Source organism: Ranitomeya variabilis, chromosome 2, assembly GCF_051348905.1.
Source record: "Ranitomeya variabilis isolate aRanVar5 chromosome 2, aRanVar5.hap1, whole genome shotgun sequence".
Taxonomy (NCBI): Eukaryota; Metazoa; Chordata; class Amphibia; order Anura; family Dendrobatidae; genus Ranitomeya; species Ranitomeya variabilis.
This window is the reverse complement of record NC_135233.1, coordinates 534,175,130-534,199,151: the sequence shown is the minus strand read 5'-3', so window position 1 is coordinate 534,199,151 and position 24,022 is coordinate 534,175,130. Positions and strand designations below refer to the sequence as shown.

At 45.8% G+C, this 24,022-nt stretch overlaps 2 protein-coding genes across 8 annotated transcripts in view; both read right to left on the bottom strand.

Annotated features, from left to right (window-relative positions):
* The window catches only part of KIAA1549L (KIAA1549 like), a 673,640-nt gene that overhangs the window by 635,747 nt on the left and 13,871 nt on the right, over positions 1-24,022 (bottom strand). The gene's annotated exons all lie outside the window — the stretch shown is intronic.
* On the bottom strand, positions 10,906-13,600 carry LOC143809693 (uncharacterized). 5 transcript variants are annotated; one of them, XM_077292738.1, is made up of 4 exons: positions 13,374-13,600; positions 13,214-13,283; positions 13,063-13,134; positions 12,354-12,879 (listed from the first exon to the last, which is right to left on the bottom strand). In XM_077292738.1, exons 2-4 carry the CDS (start codon positions 13,280-13,282, stop codon positions 12,664-12,666), a joined length of 357 nt encoding a protein of 118 aa, XP_077148853.1. In that variant the 5' UTR covers position 13,283; positions 13,374-13,600; the 3' UTR covers positions 12,354-12,663. The 5 variants fall into 5 exon arrangements, with proteins under 5 accessions (XP_077148851.1, XP_077148848.1, XP_077148849.1 ...); XM_077292736.1 differs by having other exon boundaries at positions 10,906-13,134; XM_077292737.1 differs by having other exon boundaries at positions 13,214-13,600.

Genomic DNA, 24,022 nt, shown 5'->3' with positions numbered 1-24,022 from the left:
AGAGTGCCGGGGTCAATGACCGCCGGTAAACTCGCTCGCGCATGCGCAGTGACACACCGACAGGAACTATGGCTCCTGTCAGTGTGTTGCTGCAGCCGTGGAGAGCAGACATATCTCTGGATGTGTCTGTTCTCCATGGAAGATCTTCGTGGGACCCTCGATGGATTTCTGCGGACAGGGCCAGGGAGTATGAATTTGTTTTTTTATTTTGCGTCTTTTTCAGGTCGAGGGTCTTCAGGACGGATTGAGCGTACAATAAAATATGGTCAAAAAGTTTGTGTCTTTATTTCATTAAAATAATTTTTTTCTAGTGTTTGTGGGTTTTTTTTATCCCTTTCATTGGATTAATAATGGATAGGCGTCTTATTGACGCCTCTCCATTATTAACCGGGCTTAATGCCACCTTACAATAGCAAGGTGGCATTAACCCCTCATTACCCCATATCCCACCACTACACGGGAATAGGAAGAGAGGGGCTAAGTGCCGGAATTGGCACATCATTTTGATGCGCCTTTTCTGGGGCGGCTGCGGGCTTATATTTGTAGCCAGGGGGGGGGCAAATATCCATGGCCCCTTTCCTAGGCTATGAATATAAGCCCACGGCTGTCTGCGTAGCCTTTCTGGCCTAAAAATATAGGGGGACCCCAACACTTTTTTTGGGGGGGCGCTCCCTTTATTTCTGAGCCAGAAAGGCTACGCAGACAGCTGTGGGCTTCATATTCATGGCCTGGGAACAGCCATGGGTATTTTAACCCCTTCCCAGGCCACAAATATTGGCCCGCAGCAGTCTGCCTAGCCTTTCTGGCCTAAAAATATAGGGGGACCCTATGTCATTTTTTTTTTTTTTTTGGGGGGGGGTCCCCCTATATTTTTTTTTATCATTTTAATAGCATTAATAATGGATAGGCGTCTTATTGACGCCTCTCCATTATTAACCGGGATTAATGCCACCTTACAATAGCAAAAATACATACAACTTAAATACGTGATACGTGGCACTTAAATACGTGGCACTGAAATACGTGGCACTGAAATACGTGATACGTGGCACTGAAATACGTGATACGTGGCACTGAAATACGTGGCACTGAAATATGTGGCACTGAAATACGTGATACGTGGCACTTAAATACGTGGCACTGAAATACGTGATACGTGGCACTGAAATACGTGATACGTGGCACTTAAATACGGGATACGTGGCACTTAAATACGTGATACTTAAATACGTGATACGTGGCACTTAAATACGTGGCACTGAAATACGTGGCACTGAAATACGTGATACGTGGCACGTAAATACGTGGCACGTAAATACGTGGCACGTAAATACGTGGCACTGAAATACGTGATACGTGGCACTAAGTCTACGTTCACATTTACATACATAAATAATCCAGCACTTCATATTCACTGGGGCCAAGGACGTACAATCCCAAACCTTCCCCATATATCAGAGCGGCATATTGCCAGGTGAAATACTCCAAACTACAATTTTTCCACCAAAGAAATAGAGTACAGATATCACCAACACATCAACTTAGAAAGAAATTCATTTTTATTAAGCATTTAATATAATGGCATACAAAAAAACGTTCACATTTGCGGTCTGCGCCGCAGCGTCGGGCGCCGCAGCATCGCCGCATGCGTCATGCGCCCCTATATTTAACATGGGGGCGCATGGACATGCGTTGCACTTGCGTTTTGCGACGCATGCATCACTGCGGCGCACGCGTCCGGGCGCAGAGGACACAGCAAGTTGCATTTTTGCTGCGTCCAAAATCAACCAAAAAAAGGACGCATGCGTCGCAAAACGCAGCGTTGTGCATGCGTTTTGCTGCGTTTTTGTTTGCGTTGTGCGTTGCGTCGCCGACGCTGCGGCGCACAACGCAAATGTGAACGTAGCCTTAAATACGTGGCACTTAAATAGCTGGATAGAGCTGGATCCGCGGGCTGTGATCTGGCCTACGCTCAGCACTCTGCGGAGCGCTGTCATTCAAAACACGTCCACTCATTTTGGTGTTTAGTCCCAAAATGGAGGATGGAAGAAGAAAAGGGTTGGACAAGGAAATGACATCATTTCTTTTTTTTTTTTTTCCCCACTGCAGTTAAAGCTTTATTTGTGTCAAACACAGACAATCTGCAGAGAAAACTGCATAAAAAACCGCACTAAAAACCGCATCAAAAAACGCACCAAAAAACGCACCAAAACGCACCAAAAACCGCACCTGCGTTTTCTGCCAAGAGCTGCGGTTTTTAGTGCAGAAAAACATCAGGGAAATCAGGAACGTGTGAACATGGCCTAAATGTTATCTTAGGTACATTTCAACTTTGACAGACAGAATCTGAAAAAATCACAGAAAAATCAAATTATATGATTTTTACATAATAAAATTGCATTTTATTGCATGAAATAAGCATTTGATCACCTACCAACCAGCAAGAAGTCTGCCTCTCACAGACCCGTTAGTTTTTCTTTATGAAGCCCTCCTACTCTGCACTCATTACCTGTATTAATTGCACATGTTTGAACTCGTTACCTGTATAAAAGACATTTTTAGAAAATGAAAGAAACAAAAGATGACTGTCAATCTTCCTCGGTCTAGGACTTCATAATGAGATCTCAACTCGTGGGGTAAGGATGAATCTGAGAAATGTCTGGAATCAGCTCAGAACTACACTGGAGGCCCTGTTCAATGACCTGAAGAGAGCTGAGACCACAGTCTCCAACGTTAAAATTAGCAACACACTACGTAGTCATGGATTAAAATCCTGCAGAGCAAGCAAGGTCCCCTGCTCACGACAGCATATGCCCAGGCCCGTTTGAAGTACGCCAATGACCATCTGTATGATCCAGAGGAGGCATGGGAGAAGGTCATGTGGTCAGATGAAACCAAAATGGGATTTTTTGGTATCCACTCCACTCATCATGTTTGGAGGAAGAAGAAGGATGAGTACAACCCCAAGAACACTGTCCCAACCATGAATCATGGTGGGGGAACCATCTTACTTTGGAGTGCATTTCGGCAAAGGAAACAGGATGACTGTGCTGTATTGAAGGGAGGATGAATGGGGTCATGTACTGTGAGATTTTAGCCAACAACTTCCTTTCCTTAGAAATGGCAGCACAGTGGCTCAGTGGATAGCACTGCAGCCTTGCAAAGCTGGGGTCCTGGGTTCAAATCCCACCAAAGACAGCATCTGCAAGGAGTTTGTATGTTCTCCCCGTGTTTGCATGGGTTTCCTCCGGGTACTCTGGTTTCCTCCCACATTCGAGTATACAAGACCAAAATACATTTTTGAAGGGTATATTATTAATTAGATTACCACAAAGAGGAAAAAAAAAACATAAAAATATCTTTATTAAATTCTCAATTAAAATTAGTTTTTAAATAATACCAAATAATACCAATTACCAATTCCTCCCACATTCCAAAGACATACTGATAGGGAATTTAGACTGTGAGCCCAATCAGGGACAGCGATGATAATGTGTGCAAACGGTAAACCGCTGCGGAATATGTTAGCGCTATATAAAAAAATAAAAATAAAGAAAAAATAAAGAAAGAGCATTGAAGATGGGTTGTGGCTGGGTCTTCCAGCTTGACAAAGCACGCAGCGAGGGTAACTAAAGGTACCTTCACACTAAGCGACTTTGCAGTGAGAACGACGACGATCCGTGACGTTGCAGCATCCTGGATAGCGATCTCATTGTGTTTGACACGCAGCAGCGATCTGGATCCCGCTGTGATATCGCTGGTCAGAGCTAGAAGTCCAGAACTTTATTTCGTCGCTGATCACCCACTGTCATCGCTGGATCGGTGTGTGTGACACCGATCCAGCGATGTGTTCACTTGTAACCAGGGTAAATATCGGGTTACTAAGCGCAGGGCCGCGCTTAGTAACCCGATATTTACCCTGGTTACCATTGTAAAAGTAAAAAAAAAAACACTACATACTCACCTTCTGATGTCTGTCACGTCCCCCGCCGGTGGCTTCCCTGCACTGAATGTGTCAGCGCCGGCCGTAAAGCAGAGCACAGCGGTGACGTCACCACTGTGCTCTGCTTTACGGCCGGCCGGCACTGACACATTCAGTGCAGGGAAGCCGCCGGCGGGGGACGTGACAGACATCAGAAGGTGAGTATGTAGTGGTTTTTTTTTTACTTTTACAATGGTAACCAGGGTAAATATCGGGTTACTAAGCGCGGCCCTGCACTTAGTAACCCGATGTTTACCCTGGTTACCCGGGTGCTGCAGGGGGACTTCGGCATCGTTGAAGACACTTTCAACGATGCCGAAGTCGTTCCCCTGATCGTTGGTCGCTGGAGAGAGCTGTCTGTGTCACAGCTCCCCAGCGACCTAAACAGCGACGCTGCAGCGATCGGCGCGGTGTCTATATCGCTGCAGCGTCGCTGAGAGTGACGGTACCTTAAGGAGTGGCTCCATAAGAAGCATTTCAATTTCAAGGTCCTGGAGTGGCCAATCAGTCTCTAGACCTGAACCAAATAGATAATATTTGGAGGGAGCTGAAACTCCATGAAACCCAGCGACGGCCTCAAAACCTGAAAGATCTGGAGAAGAGCTGTATGGAGGAGGGGGCCAAAATCCCTGCTGCAGTGTGTGCAAACTGGGTCAAGACCTACAGGAAACGTCTGACCTCTGTAATTGCAAGTAAAGGTTTATCTACCCAATATTAAGTACTATTTTTCTATTGTATCAAATACTTGTTCCATGCAATAAAATGCAAATTGATTATGTAAAAATCTTACAATGTGATTTTTTTTTTTTTTTTTTAGATTCTGTCTGTCACAGTTGAAGTGTACCTACGATAAAAATTACAGACCTCTCTATTCTTTGTAGGTGGGAAAACTTGCAAAATTGGCAGTGTGTCAAATACTGATTTTTCCCCACTGTATGAATATTAAGTTGCTTTAAAGGAGTTTGCTCGACTTGTATCTTCACAATCGCACCGCTCCTGATCCTCGGCTTCCTACTTTGCTGGAAGCGGTGCATTTTGACCATTGACATGGTGGTGCTGCTGGCCAGAACTGAGTGCTCTCCCGAACTGTCAGGCGTTTTGCCTCTACAGCATGAGTGAAGTACAGAACAACTAAGACTGGTTGGATCCAGCAATCTGACCAACTTTAGGGAGGGCAGCCACTAAAGCATACAGCCTACTCACGCCGAACGTTCCTTGACGGCCAGGCTGTGGCTGCAGTGGCCGGTTGTCTAGGCAATGAGCTGTACACTATAACATTGTAAATCCCTCCATTCTTGAGAAGGTAGAGACTTTTTAATAAGGGATAAATTAGAAAATTGATTATGTTTTACCCATTTATGAATTTTAGAGAACCTTTTTAAAGAATTAAGATGAAAATTGGATGGAAACGATTTCTCTTTAGGGACAAAACTTCATACTTTTTAAAGCTTTGATTTCAGTTGAACTCTGGTTAATCTGTAATGTAATCTCAGCCACTATTGAGAGTAATGAGAGTAGGATTCCACTCTATCTTCTCTGAGAGGTGCACGTCAAATGACATGGAGAAAATTAACTGTATTCTGGTATTCTGTTACTATGGTTACAGACTTAAAACAAACTGATTTACTTCCCTTGGCAACCTCTGCTGAGGAGCACAAGGCTGATGGATTCAGATGAGAGCATAGGAGCCTGACTGCGGGAATGAGAAGCTATGTCATTGTCAGTGGACTGACATAATGCCCCAGAGGAATGTCTTCAGCGCCATAATGCCACGGAAATCACTAACATTTAGGATGACAATACATCTCAGAGAGCATGTAGGGGTCAGAAAGGAGGGGGCTCCCTTTATCAAGTGCCTGCGGTTGCTATGGGAGCCAGGAGGCTAACAATGGCCTGCATGGCTGCCATCTTAGAACTCCTATTAGACCCAACCAGAACAAGGCCGAGCATGCCTGACAGCCTTCTGCTAAAGAGACTAATACACAGCAATGTAAGGGTGTATGCAGTGTATTATATGAGTGATTGAACTTTGAAATCAAGACCCCAAGATGGACAAAAAAATAGATGACATCTTTAAAAGAAATAAAAAACCCACAAAAAAATTATTGGTATCACTGCGTCCTCAATGACAATGACCTGAACTACTAAATGATCACAATAGTTAACCTGCACAATGAACACTAACAGAAAATAAAGGAAAGTCTATGCCGGCAATGGTGTTACGGCATAGATGCTGATACAGTTGAAAGCAATAATGGAGGAGAGCGCGTCAGATGACGCTCCCTCTCCCATCATTCCCCTCTGCCTCTGACACTGCGGGTGCGCGATGACCTCACTTCATCACACAACCGCTGTGTTGGGCAGATGGCAGCACAGCTCCTGACACCGGAGCAGAGCAGGAATCAGCGTGGGAACGAGGAGGAGAGGTAAGTATTATGTTTGGTTTTTTTTTTCATATATATATATCATTGAGTCCTAGTGGCAAGACTGCGGGGCTGGATTATATTCTATGGGGGGAGGCTGCATTATACCATATATGGGGGGCTGCATTATGCTCTAATATGAGGGGGGCAGCATTATATCCTATGAGGAGGGCTGCATTATACCCTATGAAGGGGGTTACATTATACCATATGAGGGGGCTGCATTATGCTCTATTATGAGGGGGGCTGCATTATACCCTATGAAGGGGGCAGCGTTATACCCTATAAGTGGTCAAAGACTCAGCGACATTTGTATGTATCCAAACTGGTACTAATGAAAACTTTGCAACATAAAAACGAAAGATTCATTTTACAAAAAGTGATTTTGTTATGCAAAATGCAGTAAAACATAAAAAAATCCTATCAGTCTGGTATTGCTGTGGTCTTGCAGAATCAAAGTAAGTTGTTACATATGCTGCCTAGTGAATGGCACAACATTTATAATACTAAATGCCAGAACTGCTGGTGTCAGTATTCCGGGTTTTCCAAGTTACCTTGTGAATGATTTTGCCCTTTGTTAAGATGGAGTTTGCTGTTTTTGTCTGCCCTACTTCCTGTTAATTTGTTTAAAACCCGGGTCAGGTGTCAGCCTCTTTGCTGGAGTATTCTGCTTCTGTTTCTCCTTCAGCTCAGCTGCTTGTTTGCTGTACTTCTACCTGTGGCTCTGGACATTCTCTGCCTATGTAAGTTACACTCTCAGTCTGTTGGCTTTGGAACTTAACCCTTGGTTCACGCCTCCGGGTAAGAACTCTGTTTTGGAACTGTGTTTGGAACTTTGCTGCTGGACTTAGACTGTGCTTGCTACTTAATCCTTATTTACTCCCCCCGGTGGGAGCTACTGGAAATTACACCAGTATAATACTTTAATGTGAACTTGTTCTGGACTTACCCGTGTTTATGCCACAACTGAGATAAACTTGAGAACTTGTTTCTGGACTTACCCGTGTTCATGCCACACCTGTGATTAACCTGAGGACTTGTTTCTGGACTTCCCTGTGTTTACTACATACCCGGATTTGACTCTTTCTGCACGTCACCCGTCACACTCACCTTGCCAAGGACTTTGGCCTAAGAACTCTTCTGCTTTGCCATATATGGTTAAGGGACTTGTTTCATTACGGGTTATCAGTATATTGTTTTGTGTGTTATTGCTGTGTTACAAATCCTAGTAAGAAATCCTAGAGTTCCTACAATAGTATTACAGCTGGTTTTTGTTTTGTCCATTTCCCAGAAAAACGTTAATCAATTGATATTTAAGCTACTACGTGCTGGCGCCATTCCACTGGTGTTGGGACTGTCTCTCCCGGCCCTTGCATAGCATTTTTATGTCAACGCCATCCCTGTGACCAATTAGCATCCGCTTCACTCTCCTCGCTTTTGGATGTATCACATACATCTGGAGGAAGTGAGAGAGCACAGCTTCCACTTCCTCTGGATATACAGTATGTCATTTGTCTTAAGGCAGGAAGAGCAAGGCGGCCACTGATTGCCCATAGGGATGGCTTGACATAACAATGCTATGCAAGCCCTGGGAGAGACAATGTCATTGTGAGCATAGGTTTTGATATTACTGATTGAGACGGTGTTGTTGAGTAGCGGACAACACCTTTAAAGGGTCAATAATATGACTGATCAATATATATGCTTGTATTTAGAATCTGCATGATCCATCCATACACAGTATCTCTTGATAGCCAAGCAAAAGCAAAAAGCTGCTAAACACAGACACTCCTTAGGCTAGTTTCACATTTGCATTTAAATCCGCAGCGTTTAAAACGCATCCGCAAGTGGTGGAAAAAATGCATAGAAACACGTCCAAACGCGGCATTTTTTAGACACATGCGGTTAAAAAAACGCCGCATTTGTACACGTTTATATGCGTTTTTTCCTGCGTTTGCGTTTTTGGTGCGCATGATGTGAAATTTCACAAGAGAAAAATCTAGACAACCAGACACCGCCAATGGGACTACAGAGGGTGTGTATTATGGAATATGGAATATATAGACCCTTGAACAGCTGAAATGTTCAGATTTTGCTCCTGTATGCTGTGTCATAATGGATCTTCGCATGGAGAGCTTTTATTTCAACCTGGATTTAAGCATCAAGCTGTTTCTTGCCTGTGCGTTTACTTGGGAGCAAGACAGAAATCGCGAAAGATGGAGAAGGAGAAAACGTAGGCGTTTTTGGAGACACCCCATTATCGAACTACGTGAGAGCCGTGGAGCCTATCACACGCTGTATGCCGAGCTTAATGCCAACCCGGAGAAATTCCATGAATATACAAAAGGATGTCGCAAGACTCGTTCCAGGATTTGCTTGCTCGTGTCCAAGGAGCCATACACAGGACAGGACACCCAGCTCCGTAGAGCGATTCCACCGGAGGAACGTCTGCTGGTTACATTAAGGTACGTTCCAAATCTAAAACAATGACAGTCCAAATTTTATGTTTTCTGACATGTATGTTTTGGGTATTTTCCTTTCTTTCTTTAGCATAACCACACCATAAATAGAATAGTTTGTAATTTTGGGGGGGTTTCTTTTTCTTACAGATTTCTGGCAACCGGAGAGAGTTTATCATCCCTCCACTCCCAATACCGGCTTGGAATATCCACCCTGTCCGGAATAGTTGCGGACACCTGCCGGGCTTTGTGGAATGTACTCCGGGATGAGTTTATACCCCTACCCATCTTGGACATGTGGCTTGAAATTGCGGAAAAATTCTGGAGTGTGTGTGATTTCCCCAACTGTTTAGGAGCGGTGGATGGAAAGTACATCCGCATTATCAAACCTGCCAGAACAGGATCGGAGTATTTCAACTACAAAAAATATTTTTCTGTTGTGCTCATGGCAATAGCCGATGCGAACTGTCGCTTCATCGCCGTGGACATTGGAACTTTTGGCCGTGGCAACGATTCCCAGACTTTCAAGAACTCGGATATGGGCCGCCGTGTGTATGGCAAAAATTTATATTTTCCACCACCACAACCTCTCCCCAACACATCCCCACCGATGCCATTTGTTGTGGTTGGGGATGAGGCCTTTCAGGTGTGTGAAAACCTACTGAAGCCATATTCCAGTCGGGACTTGAACCACAATAGAAGGATCTTTAACTACAGACTGACCAGGGCCCGAAGAACAGTAGAGTGTACCTTTGGCATTCTGGTCTCTAAATGGCGCATTCTTGCATCAGCCATAAATCTAAAAGTGGAAACAGTTGACGAGGCGGTCAAAGCCTGTGTGGTTCTACACAATTATATAATGGCTAAGGAGCAACCCAACATTGAACTGGATGAACCAGTTGCACACCCACTGCCCGAATTCCAGCATCACCCGCTGCGGTCAACTGCAGCAGTTGGTCTCATGCGGGACCAATTTGCTGCCTTTTTTGATTCAGATATTGGATGTGTGTCATGGCAGGACAATGTTGTGTAAATGTCCTGTTGTAATTCGATCTGTACCAGTAATTTTCTGCAATAATAATAATATTTCTCATTAATAAACTTTATTTTTGGTTGTGTTGACCGTGTCTCCTATGTATTTCCTCTACAAACCAAGGCTGTCCTAAAACTAGCAGTATTTGGTCTGTATTTAATATCAGTATTTGTAATCCAAAACCAGGAATGGGTGATAGAGGCAGAGGTGATAGTTATTATATTAATATCAGAATTTACTTCTAATTGTTCCACTCCTTGTTTTGGCTTACAAATACTGATAAAAAACACTGGCCACATACTGCTAGTGTTATGGCAGCCATGTTGCTTTATTTAAGCTTGTTGAGGTCATTGCGTCCTGATTCTGTTCTGCTTTATCCATCGGACACAGACTGAAGAGACAATGACTGTCACACTAAAGAGATCTATACTCATCAAGTCAGGTGTCAGAAATAATGAATTCATGATGCACATATAAGCTTCATGAATTCACTACTTCTGACACCTGTGCAGGTGAGCATAGATATGCAGTGTGTGACCACCATCGTCCCTTCAATTTGTGTGTAATAGATTATGTACAAAGAAGAGAAAATGGTGGTTATACAAGGCAGTTCTATACTCACCAGGTCAGATGTCCCAACTAATGAGTTTTTTGACACCTGACCTGTTCAGTAGAGGTCTGCACTGTATTTCCACCATTTTCTCTTCAGACTGCCACACTAGTCACAGACTAAGCAGAAAGAAGAGATTATGGAGATAGTACATCTAATATTTTTGGGCCCACCTCATATCTGTATACTAAAGACACACAAAGCTGCAGTCTTTTTTTTTATAACTACTGGAGATATGATGTAGCCCAAAAAGTAAGTGTGTGGTGAAGTTTCTTAGTTGGTGCACGGTGTGTGTTGCCGGCGGCGATAGATACAATAAACCAAACCTAATTTGGGCAAATCAAATTGTATTTATTTTTTTACAACCAAAAAACTTTATTTAACTGCGCCTGCTTGGGGTAGAGTGATGTAAACGTGGAGTGTGAAGCACTGAGGCCTGGCTAACCGTGGACGACACAGAGGTGGCAGAAGAAGGGGCAATGAAACTACTGGGGTCTGGTAGTTCGGGGATGGGGCTTGACACATGAGAGGCTTGAGACGCACTGGAAGGGTGAGACAAACCTAACATTACAGACACATTGGGAGGTGAAGGGGAGGAATGCTAAGAGTCCTCTGTTTTTTTTTTCTGTTTTTTTTGGGGATTGCCTGGTTGTGGGAGGTCTTGGTGGGCTCATATGGCGTGGCGTGGTTGTGGGTGACCTGTCAGGGTCCGGCTGCACTGCGTCAGCGTCCATAGTGCTCGTAGAGCGTGCAGCCATGCCAGAGTCCATAGCGCTCGTAGCGCGTGCAGCAATGCCAGAGACCTTAGTGCTTGTAGAGTGTGCAGCCATGCCAGAGTCCATAGCGCTCGTAGAGCGGAAGGCCATGCCAGAGTCCATAGCGCTTGTAGAGCGGAAGGCCATGCCAGGGTCCTGCTGCATCGTGGTGGTGGCGGTACGGAAGGCCATGCCAGGGTCCTGCTGCATCGTGGTGGTGGCGGTACGGAAGGCCATGCCAGGGTCCTGCTGCATCGTGGTGGTGGCGGTACGGAAGGCCATGCCAGGGTCCTGCTGCATCGTGGTGTCAGTGGAGGAGGTCCAAGCAGCGGTTGTCATGGTGGTGGTGGTGGGATATCCAACTGCACTCGGCATGGTGGTGGTGCTGTAGTGGTGTCCGGCACTGCTAGGAATTGAGGTGGCCGTGCAGTGGTATGCAGCAGAGGTCGGCATTGAGGTCAATCGTGACAGTGAAGGCACAGGTGGATATGCCGACACTGTCTGCTGGAAATACCGACTCTGCTGCATAGCCTGCACATAAGCAGCATTGCATGCCTGCATGACACTCAGCTGGAGATCAGGAGTAAGGTGTTCCGACATGCCCTGCTCAATTTGGTTAAAAAAATGATGTGCTGGCCTCTGGAGGTCAGCTTTCACTTGGTCAAGGCTTTTGCTGACCTCCTGGATACGTGCATTCAAGAGGCTATGTGAAACATCCATTCGGTCACCCAAAGCCTTGATTGCTTTGTGTAAAACCAAGCTCAAGTGCAAAAACTCGGGTATGAGTGACCTGTCCGAAGCCCTCTGCCGCTGCCGGGAGGAGCCCAAAAAAAATGGGCAGTGGAAGAGGACTGCAAAATGGGAAGACCTGATGGACCAGCTCCCTGGTCTCCAGTTAGTGTGGAAGGCCCACTTGCTGCTGCGCTGCTGGATGGCTGGGACGGGTCCGTGGCTGTCGGATGAAGGACCGCTCCAGAACCTGGGCCAACAGTAGTGCTGTAAAAAAAGGAAAAAGAAAATTAATACCAAATATTAACCAGACGCAAAATCCTGTGGAATATAAAAATACAGATTATGGCAATACAATACAACTTAATGCACGTGATACTTACTTTCTCTGGGCAAGGACCGGTCTTAAAAATGCCAGAACTCGATGGTATTTGTATCTTCTGATCCTTGCTCCTGAACCACTGGGAACACGGCTCTCTTGACGCAGGTCCTTGTTGAAGCGGTCCTTCATCGAACGCCAACGTGTTTTGACTTTGGCCACTGTAAAAAAAAAATTGTGGTCAGAAAAAGGACTTTTGGCCGTGATCACACAACTGTGTGTGATGACAGAAACTCCAGAGAGTTTCTTTCATCACACACAGGTGAGTGAGCACGGCCAAGGTCTCTGCTGCTTCACACTGCAGTGCAATACTTACCAAATGCATTTCGGACACATGTCGGGGCGTTGTCCCAGCCATCCCACATCTCTTTGGCCACCTCATTCCATAAGCGCCGGATCGTGATGTTGTTTGAGTGCAGTAGATCCCGGGTGTCCCACAATGGTACTCGCTCCTGGACCAGCGAGATGAGGAGGTCATTCTCAATAAGATCATCCTCCCGTTGTGAAACCTAAAAATTAAATAAAGTCATTAAAGTTTGCTCAATTAACATAAGGAAAAGAAAGAAAAAAGATGCTGAGAAATGGCATGAATAGGAAAGTCAACATACAAAAGGATTCCAGAAGAAAAAAGTTAAGAAATACGAATGGAAAGAAAGGAAGATTCAAGATAACAGTCAGCCTTGTATACGTACCCGCTGCCGTCTTTCCACCGGACCTTGACTCCGCTGCTCCTGCCCTGTCTCTGCCGCAGTAGAAGAAGAGCTCTAAAAAAAAGAAAAATTCAAATTGTCATGTGTAGATGTGACAGTGAATACTTACCAATCTGACGAGGCAAGTACTCACCTCACTGACATGCTCGACTTCAGACGGCCCAGGAAGAAACTCCTCATGGGAAGAATCCGAAGAAGACATTCTGATGCATGTAGAAAGAAAGAAATGGCAGAAATTAGGACATGTAGAGAAAGAAAATAGAAAATAAAGGCATTGGCTAGGATATACTCACATTGTTCAGAGGCTTGTTTTCTCCAAGGTGCTGTGGTCTGTCTGCTCTGCTTGGCTGTCTGCTGAGAAGTGACCTGCAACTGTCCACACCCTCCCTTTATCACCTTGTATGTGGGGGGTGGCTTATCAGTGTCTAGACATGTTTTTCTCTTGTGGAACGCATGCGTTCATGAACGCAACCAAAGGCATGTGCTTGTAAACGCATGCGTTCATATAGACAGCAATGCGTTTTTTTGTCGCAATCCTTGCGCAATCGACCGCATCCATTTCCAGGTGGCAAATTGACGCCTCTAAAAATTACATGTTGCATTTCCGCGCCAAGCCGCAAACAACGAAACGACGCATGCGTCGTCAAACGTGGCAAAACGCGAAAAAGCAAAAACGCATGCGTCCCTAATGTTAAATATAGGAATACAAAACGCATGCAGATATATGCGGTACAAACGCTGCGGACACAACCGCAAATGTGAAACCAGCCTTAGACAGTTCCTTAATGGAGAAAAGACAAATGGTTGGCCAGCAGAGTTGTAAGATAAATGTGTCTAACAGGACAACTTGAGCCAGATGTACCGTATATAGCAATGCCGACATTTCTCACTGCTCCGATATTTTATAGCTGTGCTCTGATCAAGAGCAGAGTATTAGAGGCAGCCTGAAATCGTTACAAAGCACTTTCTACAAGGAGATTGTCCCATGTGTCCATAATTTTATCAGACACATGCACATGGGACTCGGCCACTGCACACTGGATTGCCTATTTTATTTTCACAAATGCTGTATATTTTAAATCCACATTGAAAACCTTCAGAAGAGATCAATTTCCACTGTGGCTTTTTCTGGATATTTCTGAAAATTGGGTGAAGTTGGTGGTAAATCTGCCGATGTGAATATCCATAGAATACCCTCAAATCCTTACAGGTTTTATCAGATGTCTGTGAGTTGAGTCCATATACAGCTCTGGCAAAAATTAAGAGACCACTGCAAAATGTTCAGTTTGTCTGATTTTTCTCTTTATAGGTATATTTTTGAGTAAAATGTAAATGGTTGTTTTATTCTATAAACTTCTGACATGTCTCCGAATTTCCAAGTAATACATTTTGTATTTTTCTTCTGACAAAGAAAAATGGTCAAAATAAAAAAACAGTGCTTTCAGACGTCAAATAGTGCAAAGAAAACAAGTTCGTAATTATTTAGAAACAATAATACTAATGCTTTATCTCAGGAAAAGTTCAGAAATCAATATTTTGTGGAATAACAATAAATTTTTAATCACAGCTTTCATGCGTCTTGGCATGCTTTCCACCAGTCTTTCAGAATGCTTCTGGCGCAAAAATGTAAGCAGTTCTTCTTTGTTTGATGGCTTGTTACTATCCATCATCCTCTTGATTACATTCCAGAGGTTTCAATGGGGTTCAGGTGTGGAGATTGAGCTGCCCATGACAGGGTTTTGATGTGGTCGTCTCTTAATTTTTGCCAGAGCTGTATTTGCACAGTCCTGGAATTTGGTAAGGATTTACCACAGCATGTGAACATGGCCCTCTACTCCTCTTAAGGCCCCGTCTCACACAGCGACGCTGCAGCGATACAGACAACGATGCTGATCGCTGCAGCGTCGCTGTTTTGTCGCTGTGTGGTCGCTGGGGAGCTGTCACACAGACAGCTCTCTCCAGCGACCAACGATCAGGGGAACGACTTCGGCATCGTTGAAACTGTCTTCAACGATGCCGAAGTCCCCCTGCAGCACCCGGGTAACCAGGGTAAACATCGGGTTACTAAGCGCAGGGCCGCGCTTAGTAACCCGATGTTTACCCTGGTTACCAAAAAAAACAAACACTACATACTCACCATCTGTTGCCCGTCAGGTCCCTTGGCGTCTGCTTCCTGCTCTGACTGAGATCCGGCCGTACAGTGAGAGCAGAGTGCAGCGGTGACGTCACTGCTGTGCTCTCACTGTACGGCGGCAGTCAGAGCAGGAAGCAGACGCCAAGGGACCTGACGGGCAACAGATGGTGAGTATGTAGTGTTTGTTTTTTTTGGTAACCAGGGTAAACATCGGGTTACTAAGCGCGGCCGCGCTTAGTAACCCGATGTTTACCCTGGTTACCAGTGAAGACATCGCTGGATCGGTGTCACACACACCGATTCAGCGATGTCAGCGGGACCTCAACGACCAAAAAAAGGTCCAGGCCATTCCGACACGACCAGCGATCTCGCAGCAGGGGCCTGATCGCTGGTACGTGTCACACATAGCGAGATCGCTACTGAGGTCGCTGTTGCGTCACAAAACTTGTGACTCAGCAGCGATCTCGCTAGCGATCTCGCTATGTGAGACGGGGCCTTTACTTTGCAACTTCTACTTTTAACTAACAAAAAACAAACACCAAAATCTGCACCATGTTAGGTCACGTCACACGTTCAATATTTGGTCAGTAATTTACCTCACTATTTGAAAACCAAAACCAGGAGTGGGTGAGAAGTGGTGACATGTTTCTATTATACTTTTCCTCTGATTGTTCCACTCCTGGTTTTGGCTTACAGATACTGAGGTACAGAGGCATAGCTAGGGTTTTGGATCTGGGGGGACAAAGCTTCTGAGTGGGCTCCTAACCAGGAAACCTTGATTACAACTCGGTGACGCACCCTAATAGTGGAGGAGAACCTCAGCAGATGACCGCGCTATTACTGAAGATAATCTCTATATAAAGACCAAAATTGATATTACCGCCATATGGTCAGAACATATAAGAGATTACAGCACAGTTATAGATGGTGATTTATCTCTGACGTTCTCTGATGGAATCGTCACTTTTCCCGTCTTTTCCATCTGTCCCAAACCGACATGACAACTTCTTCCAGCCAGGACTCGTCTGCAGAGAATACAACAAAGACACATTTCACTTCTCGTATTCCAGCCCCATCACCATCTATCCCCAACCTACACAAACTCCTCATCCTGCTGATACCCTAATACTGAGCCGCTGCTGCCGTATGTGTCCCTACTACTGCACCTGATACCCCAATACTGAGCCGCTGATGCCATATGTATCCCTATTACTGCACCTGATACCCCAATACTGAGCCGCTGCTGCCGTATGTGTCCCTATTACTGCACCTGATATCCCAATACTGAGCCGCTGCTGCCGTATGTGTCCCTAAATAGTGCTCTGATACCCCAATACTGAGCCGCTGCTGCCGTATGTCTCCCTATTACTGCACCTGATATCCCAATACTGAGCCACTGCTGCCGTATGTGTCCCTAAATACTGCCCTGATACCCCAATACTGAGCCGCTGCTGCCATATGTGTCCCTATTACTGCACCTGATATCCCAATACTGAGCCACTGCTGCCGTGTGTCCCTATTACTGCACCTGATACACCAATACTGAGCAGCTGCTGCCGTATGTGTCCCTATTACTGCACCTGATATCCCAATACTGAGCCGCTGCTGCCGTATGTGTCCCTATTACTACCTTTGATACCCCAATACTGAGCTGCTGCCGTATGTGTCCCTATTACTGCACCTGATACCCCGATACTGAGACTCTGCTGCCGTATGTGTCCTTATTAGTGCACCTGATACCCCGATACTGAGACTCTGCTGCCGTATATGTCCCTATTACTACACCTGATACCCCAATACAGAGCAGCTGCTGCCGTATGTGACCCTATTACTGCACCTGATACCCCAATACTGAGCCGCTGCTGCCGTATGTGTCCCTATTACTGCACCTGATATCCCAATACTGAGCCGCTGCTGCCTTATGTATCCCTATTACTGCACCTGATACCCCGATACTGAGACCCTGCTGCCATATGTGTCCCTATTACTGCACCTGATACCCCAATACTGAGCAGCTGCTGCCATATGTGACCCTATTACTGCACCTGATATTCCAATACTTAGCCGCTGCTGCCGTATGTGACCCTATTACTTCACCTGATGCCCCGATACTGAGACTCTGCTGCCGTATGTGTCCCTATTACTGCACGTGCTGTGTAAATTCTAAAGCACCCCTCTATAATATAGTTCCCCTATAACAATAAGTGCCCACTTTACATATAATAATGTCCCAAGTCTCCCCCTGCACAGCTCCTCTATACACAGTATGATGCCCCCTCACTGTATAGTACCACCCACACAGTACACTGTCCCCTTAGTAGACTCCAAACTGTATGATGGTCCCTTCACTGTAATCCCCACACTGTATGATGGCCCCATAGATAACCTCCATATAGTTTAATGTGCCAGATAGTCCTCAATATAGTACAAGACAGTACACCTATAGGTAGACGCTGTACTATAAGGCAGTATCCCTCTAGGCAGACCCTGTAGTATAAGGCAGTATCCCTATAGGCAAACTCTGTAGTATAAGGCAGCACCCCCCATAAGCAGATTCTGTAGTATAAGGCAGCCCCCCATAGGCAGATCCTGTAGTGTATAAGGCAGCACCCCCCCATAGGCAGATCCTGTAGTATAAGGCAGCACCCCCCACAGGCAGATCCTGTAGTATAAGGCAGCACCCCCCCACAGGCAGATCTTGTAGTATAAGACAGCACCCCCCATAGGCAGCAGATCCTATAGAATATAAGGCAGCACACCCCCATAGGCAGATACTGTAGTGTATAAGGCAGCACCCCCCATAGGCAGATCCTATAGTATATAAGGCAGCACCGCCCCATAGGCAGATCCTGTAGTATATAAGGCAGCCCCCCCATAGGCAGATCCTATATTATATATGGCAGCACCCCCCATAGGCAGATCCTATAGTATATAAGGCAGCAGCCCCCATACGCAGATCCTATAGTATATAAGGCAGCACACCCCCATAGGCAGATCCTGTAGTATATAAGCCAGCACCCCCCATAGGCAGATCCTGTAGTATATAAGGCAGCACCCCCCATAGGCAGATCCTGTAGTATATAAGGCAGTACCCCCCATAGTCAGATCCTATAGTATATAAGGCAGCACTCCCCCATAGGCAGATCCTATAGTGTTTAAGGCAGCACCCCCATAGGCAGATCCTGTGGTATATAAGGCAGCACCCCCCCATAGGCAGATCCTATAGTATACAAGGAAGAACCCTCCCATAGGCACATCCTATAGTATATAAGGCAGCACCCCCCCATAGGCAGATCCTGTAGTGTAATAAGGCAGCCCCCATAAAAAAAACAATAAATACTCACCTCTTTTCCTCCTTGTTCCAGCGCTGCTCCCTGCTTCCGCTCTTGTCCTGACAGCGGGCGCTGGGCGGTGACGTCACCGCGCCCGCTGTCAGTGTCGCCGTCTGCGACATCAGATGCTGACAGGGGGATGATGGGGGAAGGGGCGCAGTGCTCCTTCCCTTATCAATGCGGTGAGCTGTATCGGCTAGATGCCGATACAGCTCACAATGCAATGACGGGCGGGGGGCCACTGCTGGCAACGCCCCCCCGCCTGCTCAGGGGCCCCATAGCGGCAGAGCAGGGAGATTGATTCTCCCTGCTCTGCCGCAGAATGTAACTGTATCGGCGCGCTGTGCACGGGGCGCCCGCCCCCTCGGTAGCTACACTACTGCTGAGGTAAATTACTGACCAAACGCTGAACATGTGAACATGGCCTTACTCTGTAAGACATCACTGACAACTGATAAACTATGGATAAGATGACATTCCTGTCCTGCAGGCCCAAAAACTATTTACCAACTGTTTCATAACTGTCCGAAGTCCATTCCAAAACTGCAAATATAGCAGCAAAGTCCCAAAAGATTTGTGCTGTTCTTTTTCTCTTCATTAAAGGGGTTGCTCGGTAAAAAACAATAAGTCTGCAGTCACTCTGTGTGTCACTCTGCTTGACTGCAGACTTATTAATCCCTCCAGCGCTCGCACTGTCCACTGTGAGATTCGTCGGTTTCTGAGTTGGCATCAGAGGGTATGTATGAGATATACCTCGCTCCATACACTATTGTAGTGATTTGGCCAACCAGTGGTTGTGGCTGCCTAGAGGGTGCGGCCTCGCTCTATACAAGTGTATGGAGAGTGAAGCCGCTCCCGCTGGTGGGGAAATGTATAACTCATACATACCCTCCGATCCCGACACAGAAACCGGTGCATCCCCACAACGCACAGTGCGTGTGCAGCGCCCCAGAGTCCTGGTCGTTGCAGTACTGTGGCTCCACCGCTAAGGGGGGCTATGGTACGTCTGATGGCACTGAAGGAGTTCATCTGACCAGGTATCACAGACACCAATACATTTCACAGTCTGGCCTCCAGGGGGAGCTAAGGGTTCTATTTATTAGGCCACTCCTCACAGTCTGGTAAAACTGGGGGTTAGGCAGGAAGTTAGACAGAAAGCTGACTGGGTTGGAACCAGGCAACACCTTGTGGCAGAGGGTGTTGTAGGGGAAGATTCAGAGGGGTCCCTGTCAGGGGTGGGATCCTGACAGAGGCCTAGCGAACAGAGAGAATGTTACGGGACCGCGCCTGCACGATATAACGGCGGTACCCCAAGAAAGGATAAGAAGCGAGGTTTATTGTGCTGAGTGAGAAACGAGATCAACGCAACAAGGAGAAGACCAGTAGGAGTCGTGCTGTAAGACGAGGCAACATCCTATTGAGGCGCATAACCGGTGGCCGGAACGCCGAGGAAGTATAGTGCTCCAAGCCAAACTTCAAACCTACGGCAGGACAGTCAGTTACAGGCGGGCTGTCTCACCCAGACCCAGGAAGACACAGGGGGGTAACAACAGGAGTGGGGCGACGCAAGAGTCCCGGAAGAGCTCCGAGCCTCCCGTCATATGGGTGCGTCCTAACCGTAAGATCAGGGGGACGTAGAGGGAGAACATCAGAATCGAGTTGTGAGGGAACACGAGAAACAGACACAACAGTTGTGGGGTACTATCCCGTAAGCACAGAAGGGGAGGACCACAACACAAGCGCAGGAAGGTAGGCACAGATTTCCACCTGCAAAGGGAACTCTGGAGGTGCCATCGGACCGGCCGGACTTGCGCAGCCCTGTTAACCGTATTCCAGATTGAGGACTCAGAAGCCTTCAGTAAAGAGGTAAAGAGACTGCAACCTGGTGTCTTCGTTATTTACTGCACCGCACCTCCACCACCATCCACATCTATTATTGTACGCCCCTCAGCAGGGTCACGGACCGGGTCTAGCCACCGTGACAACCCCAGAGCAGAGACTCAGAGGCCCGGTACCGGGTACCCCTCGGCCCTGCGGCAGTGGGGGCGCTACACGTGCGCTGGGGGATTCAGAAGTCTGCAGTCACACAGAGTGACTGCAGACTTATCGGTTTGGATCCGACAACCTTATTCGGACGTTCATGTTGCAAATGCCTGTTATATACTTGTTGATTTTCATGGATACAACACATAATCGTTATAGTCTGTGGTGTTATTAACAGAGCTACAGAAAGACCTAGAACCAGCAGATACAATTATTTAAAAAAAAAACTATTACTCAACCTCCATGGCCTCACCACACAAGACTCCATTGCTAAACAAAAAGAATGTTCAAGCACATTTAAAGTTTGCTCAACAACATTTAGACAAGCCTGTGAAATACTGGGAGAATCTAGTCTGGTCAGATGAGACCAAAATTGAACTATTTGGATGCCATAATACACATGATGTTTGGACGCCAAAAGGCACTGCATATCACCCCAAAAATACCATACCAACAGTGAAGTTTGGAGGAGGGAACATCATGGTGTAGGATTCATTTTCAGCATACGCAACTGGTAAACTTGATATGATTGAAGGCAGGATGAAGGGACAAATGTACTAAGACATTTTTGATAAAAATCTGCTGCCATCTACCAGGATGATTTTTTCATTTCATTTCAGCAAGACAATGATCCCAAATACACGGCCAATGAAGCTGTCAATTGGTTTTATAGAAAGAAGATAAAGCTGCTAGAATGGCCGAGCCAATCACCTAACCTGAACCCAATAGGAAATGTATGGAAGGAACTAAAGCTCAGGGTTCAAAGAAGGAGCATACGGGACCTTGAGGAGCTGAAGAGTGTTTGTGTGGATGAATGGACCAAAATCATGCCTGAGCAATGCATGCGACTAGTTTCTCCATTCTGGAGGCATCTTGAAGAAGTCATCACCAACAAAGGCTTTTGAACAAACTATTACATTTCAGTAAGTGTGTTCAATACTTTTCAAGGTGTCATTTCTCATTCTTACACATAACTTAATTTATGGACATCTATGGTCTAATTAATTTACCTATGTGGATTGGATGGGTTGTTATTGATATCTGGTGAGAATTTCACGTCAATAGTACCTTTAGAAATGTATATACGGTACTCAGAAAATTGGTGACATGTTGAATACTTATTTCACCTGCTGTATTTATCCATCCATATGCGAAAAACACTGATGGTAAAAATGGACACATGAACCGTACACTGATGACACGCTGATCCAAAACACCGATGACACCTGTATTATTTTTTCACGTATGTGTTTAAACACAAATGTGAGAGTGAAGACCTAGGCTGGGTTCAGATGGACATATACAAATGGTAGGGTGATTAGCTCTGTGTGCTCCTCTATACTGCAGACCGTGCAGAAGCAGCCTTTTAGAACGGACCTGAGTAATCATGCGACATTTTCTGTTGTGGAAACGGACTAAAGACACATTCGTGTGAACTAATCCATACGCCAATTTCTTTAACCTGGCATACAACAGCCTGATAAACGGTCATACATACCTTTGTTGTTATCACCAGCACAAAGTCTCAAGATAATCTACAATGACTGAACCACGTGAATATGGAGAACCAATAATAGGACTCATCTCGTTACAATAGGTATTGTTGGATAGCGCTGTAAGTACAAGCACTTTTGCAATATGATACTTTTTCAACTTTTCTGTCGTTCTTGAGATATTAACCCCTTAACCCCTGGAGCTTTTTTCGGTTTTGCATTTTCATTTTTCTCTCCCCTCCTTCCCAGAGCCATAACTTTTTTATTTTTTCATCAATATGGCCAAGTGAGGGCTTATTTTTTGCGGGACAAGGTGTACGTTGACACCATTGGTTTTACCATGTCGTGTACTAGAAAACGGGGAAAAAAATTCCAAGTGCGGTGAAATTGCAAAAAAAAGTGCAGTCCCACACTGGTTTTATGTTTGGCTTTTTTGCTAGGTTCACTAAATGCTAAAACTGACCTGATATTATGATTCTCCAGGTCATTACGAGTTCATAGACACCAAACATGTCTAGGTTCTTTTTTATGTAAAGGGTGAAAAAAACTTCCAAACTTTGCTAAAAAAAAGTCGCCCTTCCGATAACCATAGCGTCTCCATTTTTCGTGATCTCGGGTCGGGTGAGGGCTTATTTTTTGCGTGCCGAGCTGACGTTTTTAATGATACCACTTTGGTGCAGATACGATCTTTTGATTGCCCGTTATTGCATTTTAATGCAATGTGCGGCGACCAAAAAAACATAATTCTGGCGTTTCTAATTTTTTTCTTGCTACGCCGTTTAGCGATCAGGTTAATCCTTTTTTTATTGATAGATCGGGAGATTCTGAATGCGGCGATACCAAATATGTGTAGGTTTGATTTTTTTTTTATTGTTTTATTTTGAATGGGGCGAAAGGGGGGTGATTTGAACTTTTATATTTTTTTATTTTTTTCATATTTTTAAAAACATTTTATTTTTTACTTTTGCCATGCTTCAATAGCCTCCATGGGAGCCTAGAAGCTGGCACAACTTGATTGGCTCTGCTACATAACAGGCGATGATGAGATCGCCGCTGTGTAGAATTACAGCATTGCTATGAGCGCCGACCACAGGGTGGCGCTCATAGCAATCCGGCATCAACAACCATAGAAGCTCTAGTTGTCATGCCGACGCACCGATGAGCCTCGATAACATGACAGGGGTCACCGATGCGCGCATTTCCGGCTGGATGCGCTGGTCAAATGCCGCTGTCAGAGTTTGACAGCGGCATTTAACTAGTTAATAGGCACAGGCGGATTCCGCCCGCGCCTATTGTGGGCACATGTCAGCTGTTCAGAACAGCTGACATGTCTCGGCTATGATGCAGGCTCACCACCGGTGCCCACATCAAAGAGGGGGTTCTGCCATCGGATGTACTATTCTGATGGCAGAAAGGGGTTAAGACTAGGGTTGAGCGACCTTTACTTTTATAGGATCGGGTCGGGTTTCACGAAACCCGACTTTTTCAAAAGTCGGGTCGAGTGAAATCGGCCGATCCTATAAAAAAGTCGGGGTCGGCCGAAACTCGAAACCCAATGCAGTGCATTGGGTTTCCAATGGTTCCCAGGGTCTGAAGGAGCGGAAACTCTCCTTCAGGCCCTGGGATCCATATTTAAGTGTAAAATAAAGAATTAAAATAAAAAATATCGCTATACTTACCCTCTGACGGGCCCTGGTACTAATCGGGAACCTTCCTTCCTTAGAATCAGCCTTCCAGGACCTTGCGGTGACGTCACGGTGACGTCGCGGCTTGTGATTGGTCGCGCGGCCGCCCATGTGACCGCTCGCGCGACCAATCACAAGCCGCGACGTCACCGTGACGTCACCGAAGGTCCTGGAAGGGCTGATTCTTAGGAAGGAAGGCTGCCGGAAAGAAGCAGGGCGTGTCCGAGGGTGAGTATATACCTAATAGGAATATAC